Consider the following 16452-nt stretch of genomic DNA (forward strand, 5'->3'; position numbering starts at 1 on the left):
ACTTTAGTGCTGTTTTTTACAAATCCTATACCAAATGGCATGTAACAGAGACACACAGCATGCATTGCATTTATCATTTCAACAGATGACGCATCACAAACTTTGGTAGTAATAAAATGCTTTGTATTTGTCATTCTAACAGATGGCACATCACAAACTTTAGTGCTGCTTTTTATGAATCTTATACCAAATGGCATGTAACAGAGACACACAGCATGCATTGCATTTGTCATTCCAACAGTCGGGGCATCAGACTTTAATAATGCTTTTACAATTCCCATACCAAACGGCATATATTAGAGACACACAGCATGCATTGTATTGCATTTGTCATTCTAACAGATTACGCATCACAAACATTGGTAGTAATAAAATGCAGACTCCTCAGAGAGTCGTGTTAAGACGGCACTTACACGTTCAGTCGGCCCCCTCGGCCATTTGACAAATTCTTGGGGTACATCAGCTGCTCAGCTGCTCCTTTAAAATGGCTTGGGATGGTTGTCATTGTGAAAGGCACTATATGAAAGTGCTTCATCACGATTAACAGACTTAATTCATCCTTGGTCTTAATTAGCCTACCCGCCGATTGCAATCGCATTTAGGCCGCTGTTTCAGCTTCTTCTTCTTCTTTAGGTTTATGAACTGCTGGAGTCGATGGTTGAGAACATGAGCGACCTGTTTGAAGAGGTGAAGAGCAGCGAGCCCTCCAGTGGAATTCTTAAGTGAGCCACAGGCTTGGCACCTGAAGACCACCCGCTGGCACTGTGCTCCTGATTAGCTGTCATGTTTTATACTTTGAAACGTCAACACTGTCTTTTGAAATGATGTTAATATACACCATGATAAGCAAAAGTAAGCTTCATGAAAGTATACTGATGAGCTGATTTGTTTTTATGAGTTGTTTCTTTTGTCTAAGATAATGTATGACTTAAATCTTTTATATGCATATGCAGTACTGTATTGTATTCATTTATTGCATCTGTGGCCTGTAGGGGGCACCACTGAGCCCCAAACACCAGGCACAACCACACAGCACAGTCACGGGTTCAAATACACAGAGCTTTATGTGCGCCAGTACCTTCACAAGCGTCCAGTGTCCTCCTTATCAGACAATATAACAAAGCCACCAGCTCCCACGTGGCCTCGTCAGCCCCCTCCCTACTCTGACCCCTGAGGTAACTTCCAGTACCGCAGCAGTGCATGTCGGATACCCTTCAAAAAAGGCATAGCACTCCCCCTAGTGGCACCCAAGGGCCCCGACAGAGCTGTTCCTTATGGGACAACAATTCCCATCCTGCCCTGCGGGTATCCATATGGGGGTTCTGCCATCGTGTGTACTGGAGGAGACCATGACCCTCGGGAAATGGCCACCATCTGTATTTCGTAACAGGCCTCCCTTCCAGGAAAGGTAATAATAATAATAATAATAATAATAATAATTCTTTACATTTATATAGCACTTTTCTCACAACTCAAAGCGCTCTCCACATAGGGAGGACCCGGGAAGCGAATCCACAATCTCCTTACTGCAAAGCAGCAGCACTACCACTGCGCCACCTGTCAGGATTGGTACAAGCACCCATCCAGGTTGGGATGTCCGTCCATCTCCATCTTTCCATTCTGGACTCCCAACCCGGTAAGGAATCAGCCTCCATTCCAGTTGTGGTGCCGAGCCTGGCACTCACACATCTCTCTTTTTAATTAAGAATTTGTATCCATGTACAGTAGTACTAAACTTGGTGGAGGTCCTGGGCCGGTCGCTGTCTCGGTCTAAGCGAGTGTGCCATGCAACACTCGGGCACCAGCAGAGGCTCTGCATGGCTGGATGGTCCTACACATACAGTTCATCCGGAAAGTATTCACAGCACATCACTTTTTCCACATTTTGTTATGTTACAGCCTTATTCCAAAATAGATTAAATTCATTTTTTTCCTCAGAATTCTACACACAACACCCCATAATGACAACGTGAAAACGTTTACTTGAGATTTTTGCAAATTTATTAAAAATAAACAAATTGAGAAAGCACATGTCCATAAGTTTTCACAGCCTTTGCCATGAAGCTCCAAATTGAGCTCAGGTGCCTCCTGTTTCCCCTGATCATCCTTGAGATGTTTCTGCAGCTTCATTGGAGTCCACCTGTGGTAAATTCAGTTGACTGGACATGATTTGGAAAGGCACACACCTGTCTATAGAAGGTCCCACAGTTGACAGTTCATGTCAGAGCACAAACCAAGCATGAAGTCAAAGGAATTGTCTGTAGACCTCTGATACAGGATTGTCTCGAGGCACAAATCTGGGGAAGGTTACAGAAAAATTTCTGCTGCTTTGAAGGTCCCAATGAGCACAGTGGCCTCCATCATCCATAAGTGGAAGAAGTTCGAAACCACCAGGACTCTTCCTAGAGCTGGCCGCCATCTAAACTGAGTGATTGGGGGAGAAGGGCCTTAGTCAGGGAGGTGACCAAGAACCCGATGGTCACTCTGTCAGAGCTCCAGAGGTCCTCTGTGGAGAGAGGAGAACCTTCCAGAAGGACAACCATCTCTGCAGCAATCCACCAATCAGGCCTGTATGGTAGAGTGGCCAGACGGAAGCCACTCCTTAGTAAAAGGCACATGGCAGCCCACCTGGAGTTTGCCAAAAGGCACCTGAAGGACTCTCAGACCATGAGAAAGAAAATTCTCTGGTCTGATGAGGCAAAGATTGAACTCTTTGGTGTGAATGCCAGGCATCACGTTTGGAGGAAACCAGGCACCGCTCATCACCAGGCCAATACCATCCCTACAGTGAAGCATGGTGGTGGCAGCATCATGCTGTGGGGAACTGGGAGACTAGTCAGCATAAATGGAAAGATGACTGCAGCAATGTACAGAGACATCCTGGATGAAAACCTGCTCCAGAGCGCTCTTGACCTCAGACTGGGGCGACGGTTCATCTTTCAGCAGGACAACGACCCTAAGCACACAGCCAAGATATCAAAGGAGTGGCTTCAGGACAACTCTGTGAATGTCCTTGAGTGGCCCAGCCAGAGCCCAGACTTGAATCCGATTGAACATCTCTGGAGAGATCTTAAAATGGCTGTGCACCGACGCTACCCATCCAACCTGATGGAGCTTGAGAGGTGCTGCAAAGAGGAATGGGCGCAACTGGCCAAGGATAGGTGTGCCAAGCTTGTGGCATCATATTCAACAAGACTTGAGGCTGAAATTGCTGCCAAAGGTGCATCGACAAAGTATTGAGCAAAGGCTGTGAATACTACTGGACATGGGATTTCTCAATTTTTTTATTTTTAATTAATTTGCAAAAATCTCAGGTAAACTTTTTTCACGTTGTCTTTATGGGGTGTTGTGTGTAGAATTCTGAGGAAAAAAATGAATTTAATCCATTTTGGAATAAGGCTGTAACATAACAAAATGTGGAGAAAGTGATGCGCTGTGAATACTTTCCGGATGCACTGTACGTTACAACAGTGCCCTCTCCTGGTGGTTAAAAGTATTTAAGTAAACTCGGGAGCCCGCAGTGAAGGCTGAATGTAGTTGTGGACACGGAGCTCAGTGGTCAGCACTGCCGCTTCACAGACGTGACCCGTGATCCTCCACAGCAGGTAAGGTGCCCGCTGTCCCTGTGCCTATCTTGGTTTCCTCTCACATCCAAAACTGGCAGCTTTATTAGAAGTTCTAAGCCGAGTTAATGCTCGAGTGTACCCTGTGATGGCGGGTCAGAGTCTCTCATACGGAAAAATCTCTCACTGCATTGTCACGCTCACTTTGCGAAGCTCAGGGTCTCAGGTGGCGCTCCGGGTGGCGGTGCCCGCCTAGCACAGGGCACATTCAGGCACACCCCCACTGCGCCAATTTAGAGTCCTCAATTAACCAAATGCTTTCGTTTTGAGAAGTGGGAGGGAAATGCAGACTAGCACGGGGAAGAACGTGCAAACTCCACACAGTCTGTCACTGGGCTGCGGTTCAAACCCGGGACGCCAGAGCTATGAGGCACCAACATGGACCACTGCGCCCCCCGGAGAAAAATAACCAACCTACTTATGATGGGAACCGCTTTTGACGGTTACTTAAAAACGGCCACAGACCAAGATAATCAGCAGATCCTGAGAGAACAATGGGAGGGGAGGGTCTCCGGCCTTTGAGCAGACACATGATGAAGACCAGACAGTCAAGTCAGCATATCCGATGGACGATCTCCACATCGGGAATGCAGCAGAACCAGACTGGCGGGCTCAGGAATGAAGTCTTGCTTCATTCCACAAAGAATTCCGATGAAAGGCTGGAATTTGAAAGTTCAGGCGCTTGTGTTAGAAGCGAAGCAACGGCAGAGCGGCGAACCGCAAGAAAAGACGGAGGACGGGTGGCGGTGGGAGGGAATGCGGGTGTGCCTTGAGACTGGCTCGAGTCCCATCAGCGCCTAATGGCTCCTGGAGAAGCACCAGAGATTCCGGAGATAGGCTGTGGCTGTTAGCGACACAATAAGGGAAACGTGGGCTCCAAATATAAACAGACGGAAAGAGGAGACATCACATCACCGATATGAAAGGCACTATATAATGCATAGCTAGACAGCAAAGGCACAACATGGTGGATGTGAATGGAACTATATAACGGAAAGATAGATAAATAGATAGAAAGGCACTATATGATAGATACCCTATGAATGGAACTATATCACAGACAGATAAAACTTTGCATAACTGTTATGTAATGCACTATATAATACATAGCTAGATTGCAAAGGCACTATGTAATAAATGCGAATGGCACTATATTACAGATAGATGGGAAAGACGCTACATAATATAAATCAAATAACACGGTCTCAACAGTCAAATCTCCCAGATCTGTTTAATGAGTAAAAATTACAAAAAAGCAGTGAATATCCTGTGAAACAAAATATTCTGTAAAATGTTCGTTGTGCGCCATCTGTTGGAATTACCAATCCAGTGCATTTTATTATAACAGGAATTACAAAGTACATTCCAATAGATTGAGCATTGCATATGTTAACGCTGAATATGCGGAAGTCTCTGCGGATTATTAAGATTTCAACCCATTTTAGACAGGTGGCACAGCTAGCAAAAAAATAAAAATAAAATAAAAAATTTAGGGGTCCACTGTGTGAATTATTCACAACTTTTTCTTTTATTCTACCAGTATCATCTTCTCTCTAGGAGAAAGCAGACGCTGTTGAATGGCTGCACTATTATTTATAATTATTCATCATTAAATATAATTATGCCATGCCCATTCAATAAAATGTGACAAGGGAGCAGAATAAGTCCAGTTATTACTGGAGGTTTCTAAACTGATCAGCGTTTTTTAAGTAAAGAAAAATACATATTATCGATTCTATTATTAAAAAATGTACCCACATTAACTGCTGTATTAATTCACATTGGTCTGTGCAACATTGTGCACATTAAGTACTCGGCCAAACCACAAGGCGGCGCCACAACACGTAGCGCGAGCACGTGGTCTCTCGTTCGTCCGCCCGCTTCCGGCGCGCCGATCGACTCATTTCTGGATTCTGCCCGATGCTTTCGGCTACCCGAGGAGTCCCCCTTACTCAAATTCACGTGAAGTGCAGAGATGGACCTCCGAAATCAAAGACCCGGTTATGCCAGCTTTACCCAATTTAAAGGATCCCGATTTAAGGCGTGCATTGGCTTTTATTTGAGAAAATATTGATTGGATTATTAGTTTGTCCCTCATGTTGGTTTTTCCATTAGCCTCGCAAAACGCTGCTCCTCAGGTTAGACTTCACAGTTTTTTGATGAAGATCGACTTCAGCATTCGCGTCAATCGATTTGGAGTTTGATTGATTTAAATACAATTATAACGTCGGGGGGTTACCACATCCCAGTTAAAAATAATGGCGAAACATGAATAGTAAAACGCGAAAAGTTCCGATTAGATCTGTACTCGTTCTTTCAATCGGATAGTAGTCCCATCTGATTATCAAGAGGGCGTGATTTATGCAAATGACCCAATTTTACTTCTAGTAGTCGTTTCTGGACGTAGAAAAGGGCTAATGGCGTCATTTCCTTTATTCTGATAATTCAGAAATCAACCTGTCTGAGCTCAGCTGTTCAGCCGTGGCAGAAAGAGTAATCTTGAGCCTAATTGGCAAAGCTAATAATGAGTGACAGGTGGGATTCCCCAGGGGCGCCACGCCACGCCCATCAATCCCGTCTCCACGCCCACTGCGGACTCTCCTTTTTCGCTAGGCAGGCTGAGTCAAGCGGAGTGCAGGTGAGCTGCGGCGAAAAAAAGTGGAGTCGGCAGCAGGTCAGTTCACTTTTATGGGATTTATGTGTCGATGAGAACGCTGCTCTTTGCTTTTTTTGACTTGGCATAAGCGTCTGTCGTAAAGTTACAGCCGAATGTGTCGGCACCTCCCGTAGACTTTTAGATCATCTTGGGCCGGGATTCATTGCACTGTGCCGCCGTGCTAGAAACTTGCCTGTCCGCGGATCCAAGTGAGAGGGCTTTGGTTTGTAACAGAAGCAAACCACCCCCCCTCCCTCCCCAAACTGTCCACACTTGGCCGCTCAGCGATCTCTCGTACTTTCTCGAAATTTTGCAGGGCACATTTGTTTTTGTAGGTTCGGCGCTTTTGCACCAGAAAGAGCGAAGCAGCGACATGAACACCTGCAGTGTAGCCTATGAAGGTCAGTCCGGCATGCGGTGAGCTCACGTGAACCGGCCCGGGGTGCCGCTGGTATTGATAGAAGGATCGATTTGAGGCGGAGAATGGATGGCACCTCGTCAGGGGGAAGAGAGACGGGTGAATCCCGATCGGAATAGTGCTGTGGTCGCTGCGGTGTGTTGTCTGTTTACATTCGGTAACTGACTCGTTTCATTTGACATGAAGTTCCAGGTCAAGCCCCATGTGCCAGTTTCCCAATGCCTAGCATGCCACTCTTGCCTGTCACCCGACCGGCTTTGCACCTGAGTGGCAGCCTCATGACATGCTGGAGGGATTTTATTTCTGGACTGTCCTGCGTGCGTCTGATTTTTTTTTTTTGTAACCCACCCTAAAATAGCACTAACTGGGAAAAAGGATCAAAATAATTTGACATGAACGTCACAATTTATCAAAAATGACCCATGAAATAAATGCACGAGGATTCTGAAAGATAGGTGTTTACCATTAGGGACAAGTGCCAGCATGGCCTAGATTAGACTCGCTCAGTGACACATTTGTACTCCAAGTACAGTCTGGTGGCGCAGGGGTTGGCATTGTTGCCCAGCAGCTCCAGGAGACTGAGCTCAAATCCACCATTTTCTGTATGTCTTCTGCTCCTCATATTCACTTTTATTGTTTTGAAACCCCCAAACGTGTAGATTGCTTCGATCACAAACGCTAAAAGTGCCATCCTGAGTGACGCCTGCACATCTTGTGATAGACTGGCACCTTGTCGAGGTTGGCAGTCTGCCATACCCTCTGTTCAGTCGGAATGTGTGCACCCCCCCCCCCCCCTCTAAAATGTACATTTAAGTTGAGGTGAAAATACTAAAAATGGCTCCTGCATATTACAATAATCTGTGATAACAACAATGAAGGGATGGATGGGTGGATATATTAATATATTACATGGCATTTGGACGTATGATATGCTTGGACTACTTTTTAATGAAGGCATGTAGGTAGACAGAATTTTGTCTCCATCTTTTTACAGAATCTCTTTAAATACACCACTGAATTTCCCCTTGGGATTAATAAAGTATCCTATCTATCTATCTATCTATCTATCTATCTATCTATCTATCTATCTATCTATCACTAAATAAAGCTAATGACTAAAAACAAAGGAGACGGTGAGGCGCTATATTAGGCCTATTGCTGTTGGTATAAAGGAGCCCCCGTAACATTTCATGATGTGCGTCTCCTGAATGAATTTGTCACCTGAAAGTCCTCCGTGTTGGTGTGTCACAGAGAGAGGACATGCAGCATTGTTCATAATGGCACTCGGGTTTTGTTTTTATCCACTCGTAAATTTATACATTAAGCAAACCCACTTAGTGGGTCCATGAACCTGAAACTTGAAAAGCACCCTTCCATTAACTTTCTCTACCTGCTTATCCAGGGTAGGGTTGGAAACCCAACAAACGGGAACAAGCCCTGGATGGGCCATCATAGGGGGGCACGTACCCCCGTTGGCACTGCAGGACTGTGGTGGGCAAAGAAAACTCCATGCAGGGAGGACCTGTGACGACATCATCATAATAATAATTCTTTGCATTTATGTATAGAAAATCTATGGGGTATTGTGAAGAGGAAGATGCAATACGCCAGACCCAACAATTCAGAAGAGCTGAAGGCCACTATCAGAGCAACATGGGCTCTCATAACACCTGAGCAGTGCCACAGACTGATCGACTCCATGCCACGCCGCATTGCTGCAGTAATCCAGGCCAGAGGAGCCCCAACTAAATATTGAGTGCTGTACATGCTCATACTGTTCATGTTCATACCTTTCAGTTGGCCAACATTTCTAAAAATCCTTTTTTTGCATTGGTCTTAATTGATATTATAATTTTCAGAGATACTGAATTTGGGACTTTCATTAGTTGTCCGTTATAATCATCAACATTAAAAGAAATAAACATTTGAAATACATCAGTCTGTGTGTAATGAATGAATCTCATATACAAGTTTCACTTTTTGAATGGAATTACTGAAATAAATCAACTTTGTCGTGATATTCTCATTTTATGACCAGCACCTGTACTGTACACTACTGTGGCTGTCTGTTTGTCTATCCAGGATTTTAAATCACCTGTAGCTTGCAAACTGTTTGACTTATTGACCTGAAATGTGGTACACATATACTTCGTGACCTTTACTATCTGCTTTCGGGGTGATGATTGACCTCCAAGGTTATTCCTCCTTTTTATTTTATTGCAGGATCGACCAGCAGGGCGGCCATGCAGTGTATGCGTACAGGCGCCGTTCTCATCCCTAACCACCTTCACCGTTGCTTCCCCATCCTCTTCGTATCTTAAATCATTCCTGAGGCAGATTGAAGACTTAAGTGCCAGCTTAAGTGAAAAATTAAGGAAAACGTACTAAGTGATTGCAACACAAACACTGACTTGATCAGTTTTAAAGCGAGAAGAAGCGGGCCGCTAGGGTGGAGAATAGAAGAGCTGCGCAGGAGCAAATAAATGCTAAACATACAGAGAAAGAAAAGTGGATGAACACTATTAAGTCAAGTGTCTTCACTGCACGTTATTGCGAAGTGCACCGTTACTGGTCACATAATAATGAAATCTTCCCAAATGAATGAAGTTCATAGGGAGGATAACAATGGTAAGAGGTTGGTTCCATTTTGTTTTAGAGTAATTACACCTTACTGTTCACTGCATCCATCGTTTTTTTGGGGGGGGGGGGATGGAATTTAAAAAATGTCAAAAGTCGATGGACAATCTGGTCGATTCAATGTGCACCTTGGGTGGGCAAAGTCAGTCCTGGAGGGCCGCAGTGGCTGCAGGTTTTTGCTTAATTATAAACCAGTCCTTGTCAATAATTTAATTTCATGGCTTGCTTGTGCTTTAACTCCACTACAGTATGTCGGCTCATTCTCGTATCTTACATTTTTTTTCCTTTCTAAGGATATTATCCAAATGTCTAAAACAGACGAGTTATTCTCAGTGCTTCACTTTTTTTCTCTTCACTTTCCTTCCAAGTATTTAATTAAACCCAATAGTGCGTGATAAACACACACAATGGTAACAAGCGAAATGGAGAAATGCTGGTCTCTCTTTGTCATTTTCATATTATTGCTGATTAGGAGCAAATTAAAAACCAAGAATACAGCAGTTTAAGATTAAAATAAGCAACAAGGGTTCAAAATCTTACTGAGCGAGACCACTAAAGTGAAGCAGGGGTGTCACTTGAGCAATAAGGGCTTCTTATTGAGCAAAAACCTGTAGCCACTGCGGCCCTCCAGGACTGAATCTGCCCACCCCTGCTGCAAAGGCTTGTGGGAGTCGCCTTTGTGCTGCCTTAGTCATGTGACAGAATGGACCGATGGGCATGTCTTTGTCATTTTGGTGTCCTGTTTGATCTGCTCGCTCGTGTGTGTGTGTGTGTGTGTGCGTTTTGTTTCATTCTCTGTCTGCTCTCACATATTTTACCTAACGCTAATAAATGCACACCTGTCTTTCCTCCATTTGAGTTTCCTGTTGTTTTCCTTCCCTTCATGTTCTCTCATTTTGTCTTTCAGGTTTCTCGAGCGCCACAAGCTGGAAATGAAGAAAAACTTTCAGTGATTTTTTATTTATTTATTTTTTGCTGTTGTTAATCTCTCTCCTCGTAAAATGAACGGTGGGCTCTTGGAAATCTAAAGTGTGGCCCCTGACTGTTCTTGCCGGCTACTGTATTCCACACGGGACAGGTTGTCAAAATGACGACCTCCGCCCTGCGACGGCAGGTGAAGAACATCGTTCACAACTATTCAGAGGCAGAAATTAAAGTACGGGAGGCCACTTCCAATGACCCATGGGGTCCCTCCAGTTCACTGATGTCCGAGATTGCTGACCTGACCTTCAATATGGTAGCCTTTACGGAAGTGATGGGCATGATTTGGAAACGGCTCAATGACCATGGAAAGAACTGGCGCCACGTGTACAAGGCATTAACTCTACTCGACTACCTTATCAAAACGGGCTCCGATAAGGTGACCCAGCAGTGCAAGGAGAACATCGCCACCATCCAGACACTCAGGGACTTTCAGTATGTTGATCGAGATGGGAAAGACCAGGGCATCAACGTGAGAGAAAAGGCCAAGCAGCTTGTGGCACTCATCCGGGATGAAGAACGCCTGAGGCAGGAGCGCGGTCATGCGCTGAAGACCAAGGAGCGCATGTCTAGTATGGCCATGAGCATTGGTGGTGGTGGTGGTGGTAGTAGTTGTCATACCAGCTATCCGAGTCGGCGTTCCAGCCAGCCCACCATGTCATCCCTGTATGGAGAGGAGTTTGGAAGGTCCAGAGGTTCACCTTCTTCTTACAACTGTAAGTATTTTGCTTTAGTTCTTTTTTTTTTTTTTTTAGCTCTGGCTTCACAAATTGTGCCAAGGGTCTTCAGTGCTTGATGTTTAACTAGGAGGTTTGCCCCCCTTTTTATTAGAAATCTCTGGATGCCAAGAACTTTCTCTGTGTCTCTCCTGGCAGAGCCTAAGAAACCTTTTACTTCTGGAGCAAAACGCCATGTTAGTGAAAGGAAAAAGCAAGAATGTATAATTAAAGGAAAAGTAAACACTTTTATGATCATCCATCCATCCATTATATCCCAACGACAGGGTCACAGGAGCCAATCCCAGCCAACACAGGGCGCAAGGCAGGAAATAAACCCCGGGCAGGGCGCCAGCCCACTGCAGGGCACACACACCAGGGACAATTTAGGATCGCCAATGCACCTCACCTGCATGTCTTTGGACTGTGGGAGGAAACCCACACAGACACAGGGAGGACATGTAAACTCCACACAGGGAGGACCCAGGAAGCAAACCCACCTTACTGCGAGGCAGCGGCACTACCACTGCGCCACCGTGCCGCCCATAATAAAACATATCGTAAGAAATAAAGAACCTATTCTATATGAACGAGTGATATTTCATAAGCATGTCAGGAGTGCAACGCTCATTGAATACTTGGCCCACCGTTACAAAGGTTACTGGAGATCAGTCGTAATGGAAAGCGGCACATCCTTGTGGACCCCAGTGGCGCTCTGATATGTCTGTGCTTCTGGAGGTCATGCATAGAAATACAAACGGAATAAGACCTGCAGCTGAGAGAAGGTGCAAGTTTAATGTTCAATGCTGAGGTTGAAGTGGTGATAATTAAATGCTCTGAACCGTGTCCAGCAGGTCCCGATAGTCCAACAAGGCCTGCAATGGCACAGCTCTTCAATGTAATATTTATTTATGACTCTGTGCACATTTTTAACTGCAAAAGACAATGGAAAATGTCTCCGTGCCACAATGTGCCCACAGTCCAATTAAAATTCTAATTTTGACATAAAGGTGCCAACTCCGAGTGTCTCGTGCGACTCTGGTGCTGAAGTTTGAAGTCACAGAAGGTACTTGGCTGTCATTCTGCTTTAAGGTACAGCAGTGTATCTGTTTTTAGGTTGGTGTCAATGTGCCACCGTGGCAAAGTCGTCTCTTTTGTGGCCAGTTTCCTTTTACATTTTTAGGGTTTGTTTGCCCCTCCTAAAACTCGTAGAGACCGCGCGTCCTTTTGAATTTTTTTTTTTTTTTAAATAAAGATGCTCTCCCTTGTTGGTTCTTAGCTGGCCCCCATGTGGTCCACGATGAAGACCTTCCTATTCTGACTAATCTCTGCTGCCAACATCCCCTCAGCTGCGATATTGTTCCATTTACTCTAGTGCCCTATTTTTCCTGGGCCACAGTTTTTTCTTTATTGTAACATGGATGGCTGCGCAAAGCATTATTGCAATAACTATTTTGACCCAAAGGGGGAGCTCTTGAAAGCAAAATTACGCCAAAGGTATGTTTACTAGCAACAACACAAAAATGACACGCGAAAGGGTCCAAATGTGAAGAGGACTGAGCCCGAAAAAACAAAACCTGAGCTCTTCTGTGAATTTTCTCTTGGGATTAATAAAGTGTGTGTGTGTGTCTATCTATCTATCTAATCCTGCCAACTAGGCTCTCTATCCATCTATCTAGCTATATAATCCTGCCAACTACGCTATCTAGCTATCTAATCCTGCCAACTAGGCTCTCCATCCATCTATCTAGCTATCTAATCCTGCCAACTAGGCTCTCCATCCATCTATCTAGCTATCTAATCCTGCCAACTACGCTATCTAGCTATCTAATCCTGCCAACTATACCAAATTCCATCTATCCATCCATCCATCCGGTCTTGCATTCAGATCTTTATGTATTTGGCCAACTTCTTAAAGCACACCTGCCATACCTTTTCTCTCTGACTTGTCTTCGTCCTGCTGGTCGAGACTGTGCCTCACCCTCCTGATGTAAATTTGTTTTTAAATGTTGGGGTTCTGGTTTCCTCCCACAGTCCAAAGACATGCAGGTTAGCTGTACTGGCGATCCTAAATTGTCCCTGGTGTGTGTGCCCTGCAGTGGGCTGGCGCCCTGCCCGGGGTTTGTTTCCCACCTTACGCCCTGTGCTGGCTGGGATTGGCGCCAGCAGACCCCTGTGACCCTGTATTAGGATATAGTGGGTTGGATGATGGATGGATGGATGGATTGAAGGAGCTTGCAGATGGATACTGTAAGAGAGGAGCTGCCTCAAAGTGGTGGAGCAGTAAGTCTTATAGTGAGGGTGGTGAAAGCTGGTTTCAGTGGAAAAACCTAGAAAGACAAAGAAAAACGAATTATATTAATATACTAGCTGTGTAATCCCGGGGTCCTAAACTATTGAAATCGTGAGGGGAAAAAAAATTGAGATGTCGGGTAACTGAAAGGAACTTCTCTGGGCAAGGGACGAGGATCTGTCTCTGAGTTTCTCTTTCCTCAGCGGTTTCATTTTGCCGACGTGCTCGCCTCTGTTGTCAGTCAGTGGCTAAGCGAGTTTCTCTCTCCTAGGAGGTTTCATTTTGCCAATGTGCTCGTATCGCTTGTGCATTAGCGGCGGGAGGAACAGAAAAAGGGATACCGTTTTGTCGATGTGCTCGCCTCACTTGTGTATTAGCGGCTAAGCAAGTGACTCTTTCTTCGGAGGTTTCGTGTTGCCGATGTGCTTAGATGCTAATACTACAAGTGAGGTGAACGAGTTTCTGCTTCCTCGGAGGTGGAGCCCTTACCCCGACTCCATTTCTCACTTCCGGGCCAGACAGACAGACAGACACACTTCCATGTGTAGACATTTATATATACGAGATGATGTTACACTGGTATCCCATTTCTAATTTAGAGTTCAACTATAACTTGCCAGTTTTTAGCTTTTTTTGTGACTTCTCTTTCTTGGGATAGCCATATTGACTGAAGCTGACTAAGCCAATGTCGAATTTCTCCCATTCTTAAGTTAGTTTAAAAACTAGGGGCCTAACCCCCCTGGCAGGGTGGGCGCTATGTGCCAGCCACTTCACGTCTCTGGATTTCACTTTCACCAAACGATAAATCTTTTAATTCCCGCTGATACACCTCTTCATTGGGAAGAAACACAACTTTTCCCTGATGGTCACACGAATTAGACGATCTACAAGTCTCCGACTTAACGTTTAAATCCGAACAATGTCTACATACTTCTGTCATATCACCCGTGTCCATATATTCGATCTCTTTTCCATTATTTTACTGAGTAATAATTTCTGTTTGTTAGCGCTAATGTGATCTTTTCTATCAGTTGTCACACACGCGTGTTTAGGGGACAACCAAAGATCCTGAATAAATGCAGTTCCACGCCGGACCAGGGGGTGGCGAAGTGCGTTAATTCTCTCCCTTAATTCCTTGAAGACCATTCTTGGGGAAATCCCCACCCTGTTTGGGGTAGCCAATGACATCACTTCTGTCTCCAGTCCTGATGACATCACTTCCCCCTGTGAGGGTTTAAAAGCCACCATCTTACAGTAAAGAAGATACTCCGTTCTGTTTTGGACTCCGTTGTGTGAACGTGTCTGTTTTGTAATAAGCATTTTTGCAGCCAGGAAATATTATACAGGTGGCTGCCCCAAACCTTCGCAACGTCTTTGTGTCGTTCTTGTGGGAGACTTTCGAATTTTAGTACTTTCACAATCTCTAACTTGCTCTGCATGTGTATCGCGCCAACGTTTTTGAACCTCTTTACGACGTTCTACTTTGTCTTCTACTCTTTGTCTTTTATTTCCGACCCCGCTTGGAGCTGAGAGTGCAGGAACTGTGTCTGACAATAGCACTCACACGAATGAGCAGTGAGTGGACCGTGGGCGTGGGTGTCAGTGTTTGAGAGGAGAGCGGGACTTTGTCAAAATCTCTGGGCCAAAAGTCTCATCTCGCAGGACCTGAAATTATCTCCGAGAGAGTCTCATCCCGGGATTTCCTTTTATAATATCCATCCATCCATTCATTTTCTTCCGCTTATCCGAGGTCGGGTCGCGGGGGCAGTAGCTTGAGCAGAGATACCCAGACTTCCCTCTCCCCGGCCACCACTTCTAGCTCTTCCGGGAGAATCCCGAGGCGTTCCTAGGCCAGCCAGGAGACACAGTCCCTCCAGCGTGTCCTGGGTCTTCCCCGGGGCCTCCTCCCGGTTAGACGTGCCCAGAACACCTCACCAGGGAGGCGTCCAGGAGGCATCCTAATCAGATGCCCGAGCCACCTCATCTGACTCCTCTCGATGTGGAGGAGCAGCGGCTCTACTCTGAGCCCCTCCGGGATGACTGAGCTTCTCACCCTATCTTTAAGGGAGAGCCCAGACACCCTGCGGAGGAAACTCACTTCAGTCGCTTGTATTCGCGATCTTGTTCTTTCGGTCACTACCCATAGTTCATGACCATAGGTGAGAGTAGGAACATAGATCGACTGGTAAATTGAGAGCTTTGCCTTACGGCTCAGCTCCTTTTTCACCATGACAGACCGATGCAGAGCCCACATTACTGTGGACGCCGCACCGATCCGCCTGTCGATCTCACGCTCCATTCTTCTCTCACTCGTGAACAAGACCCCGAGATACTTGAACTCCTCCACTTGGGGCAGGATCTCGCTACCAACCCTGAGAGGGTTTTATAATATAATCCTTTTATAATAGAGAGATTCTATATTCTGTGTATGTCTATGTAATCATCTTGCATATAATATGAATGTGTGTACGTATGGCCAAGCATATATATGAGTATGTGTTGTGGAGTATGGCCCGGACACAGACAGGCAGACATCGTATAATCACCCACCACACGTTTATTATACATTTTACTAATATTTACACAAGTGCACACAACCCCCAAAACTCCCCCAAAGTCCAGGCCTCACAATGCCTCTCTTTCTCTGGTCTGCCTCCACTCCTGTCCTCCGCACTCCCGACTCCAGCCATTGAACGGAGGGAGGCGACCCCTTTTATCCCCACCCGGATGTGCTCCTGGTGCCTCCCGATTAGCTTCTGCTGGCACTCCCCAGTGTGGCAGAAGCACTCCGGGTGCCCCTGGTCTTCTGCCCCAATCCCCCCCCTAGCACTTCTGGGTGTGGCGGAAGTGCTGAGGGCCAGGGCTCCATAGGTATTGGGGCGCCCCCTGGTGGTGACCATGGGCCCCTATAGGGTTGAGCTTCAAAGCTCTGTTCCCGTGGTCCCCAAAGCCACCAGGGGGTCTGGCAGTGGCATAAGCCCCCCCCTCCGGTCCTCCTGGGTGTCATGGCTGTGTACCACCCCCAGCCTCCTGTGACCGTGTACATAAAAATAAATGGTAATCCTTTAGTTTAGGTGTTGCAAATGTGCACCTAAAACTCATTTACTGTTACGTAACAAGACCCTGAC

General features: G+C 45.7%; 2 protein-coding genes across 4 annotated transcripts in view; both read left to right on the forward strand.

Moving 5' to 3' along the window:
- mycbpap (mycbp associated protein) overlaps nt 1-840 on the forward strand; it is a 61842-nt gene extending 61002 nt beyond the window's left edge. The window contains exon 19 of one of the 2 annotated variants that reach the window (XM_051918942.1): nt 634-840. In XM_051918942.1, coding sequence (XP_051774902.1) covers nt 634-726 — 93 coding nt within the window. In that variant the 3' untranslated portion in view covers nt 727-840. The remainder of the gene's footprint in view (nt 1-633) is intronic. The other variant, XM_028818493.2, reaches the window with a different exon arrangement.
- A 5131-nt stretch (nt 841-5971) lies between these two features.
- Nucleotides 5972-16452, forward strand: part of LOC114664945 (epsin-3-like) — a 35319-nt gene continuing 24838 nt past the window's right edge. Inside the window, exons 1-2 of one of the 2 annotated variants that reach the window (XM_051918943.1) lie at nt 5972-6297; nt 10242-11031. In XM_051918943.1, coding sequence (XP_051774903.1) covers nt 10422-11031 — 610 coding nt within the window. In that variant the 5' untranslated portion in view covers nt 5972-6297; nt 10242-10421. The remainder of the gene's footprint in view (nt 6298-10241; nt 11032-16452) is intronic. The other variant, XM_028819279.2, reaches the window with a different exon arrangement.

This window comes from Erpetoichthys calabaricus, chromosome 14 (assembly GCF_900747795.2).
Source record: "Erpetoichthys calabaricus chromosome 14, fErpCal1.3, whole genome shotgun sequence".
Lineage (NCBI taxonomy): Eukaryota > Metazoa > Chordata > Cladistia > Polypteriformes > Polypteridae > Erpetoichthys > Erpetoichthys calabaricus.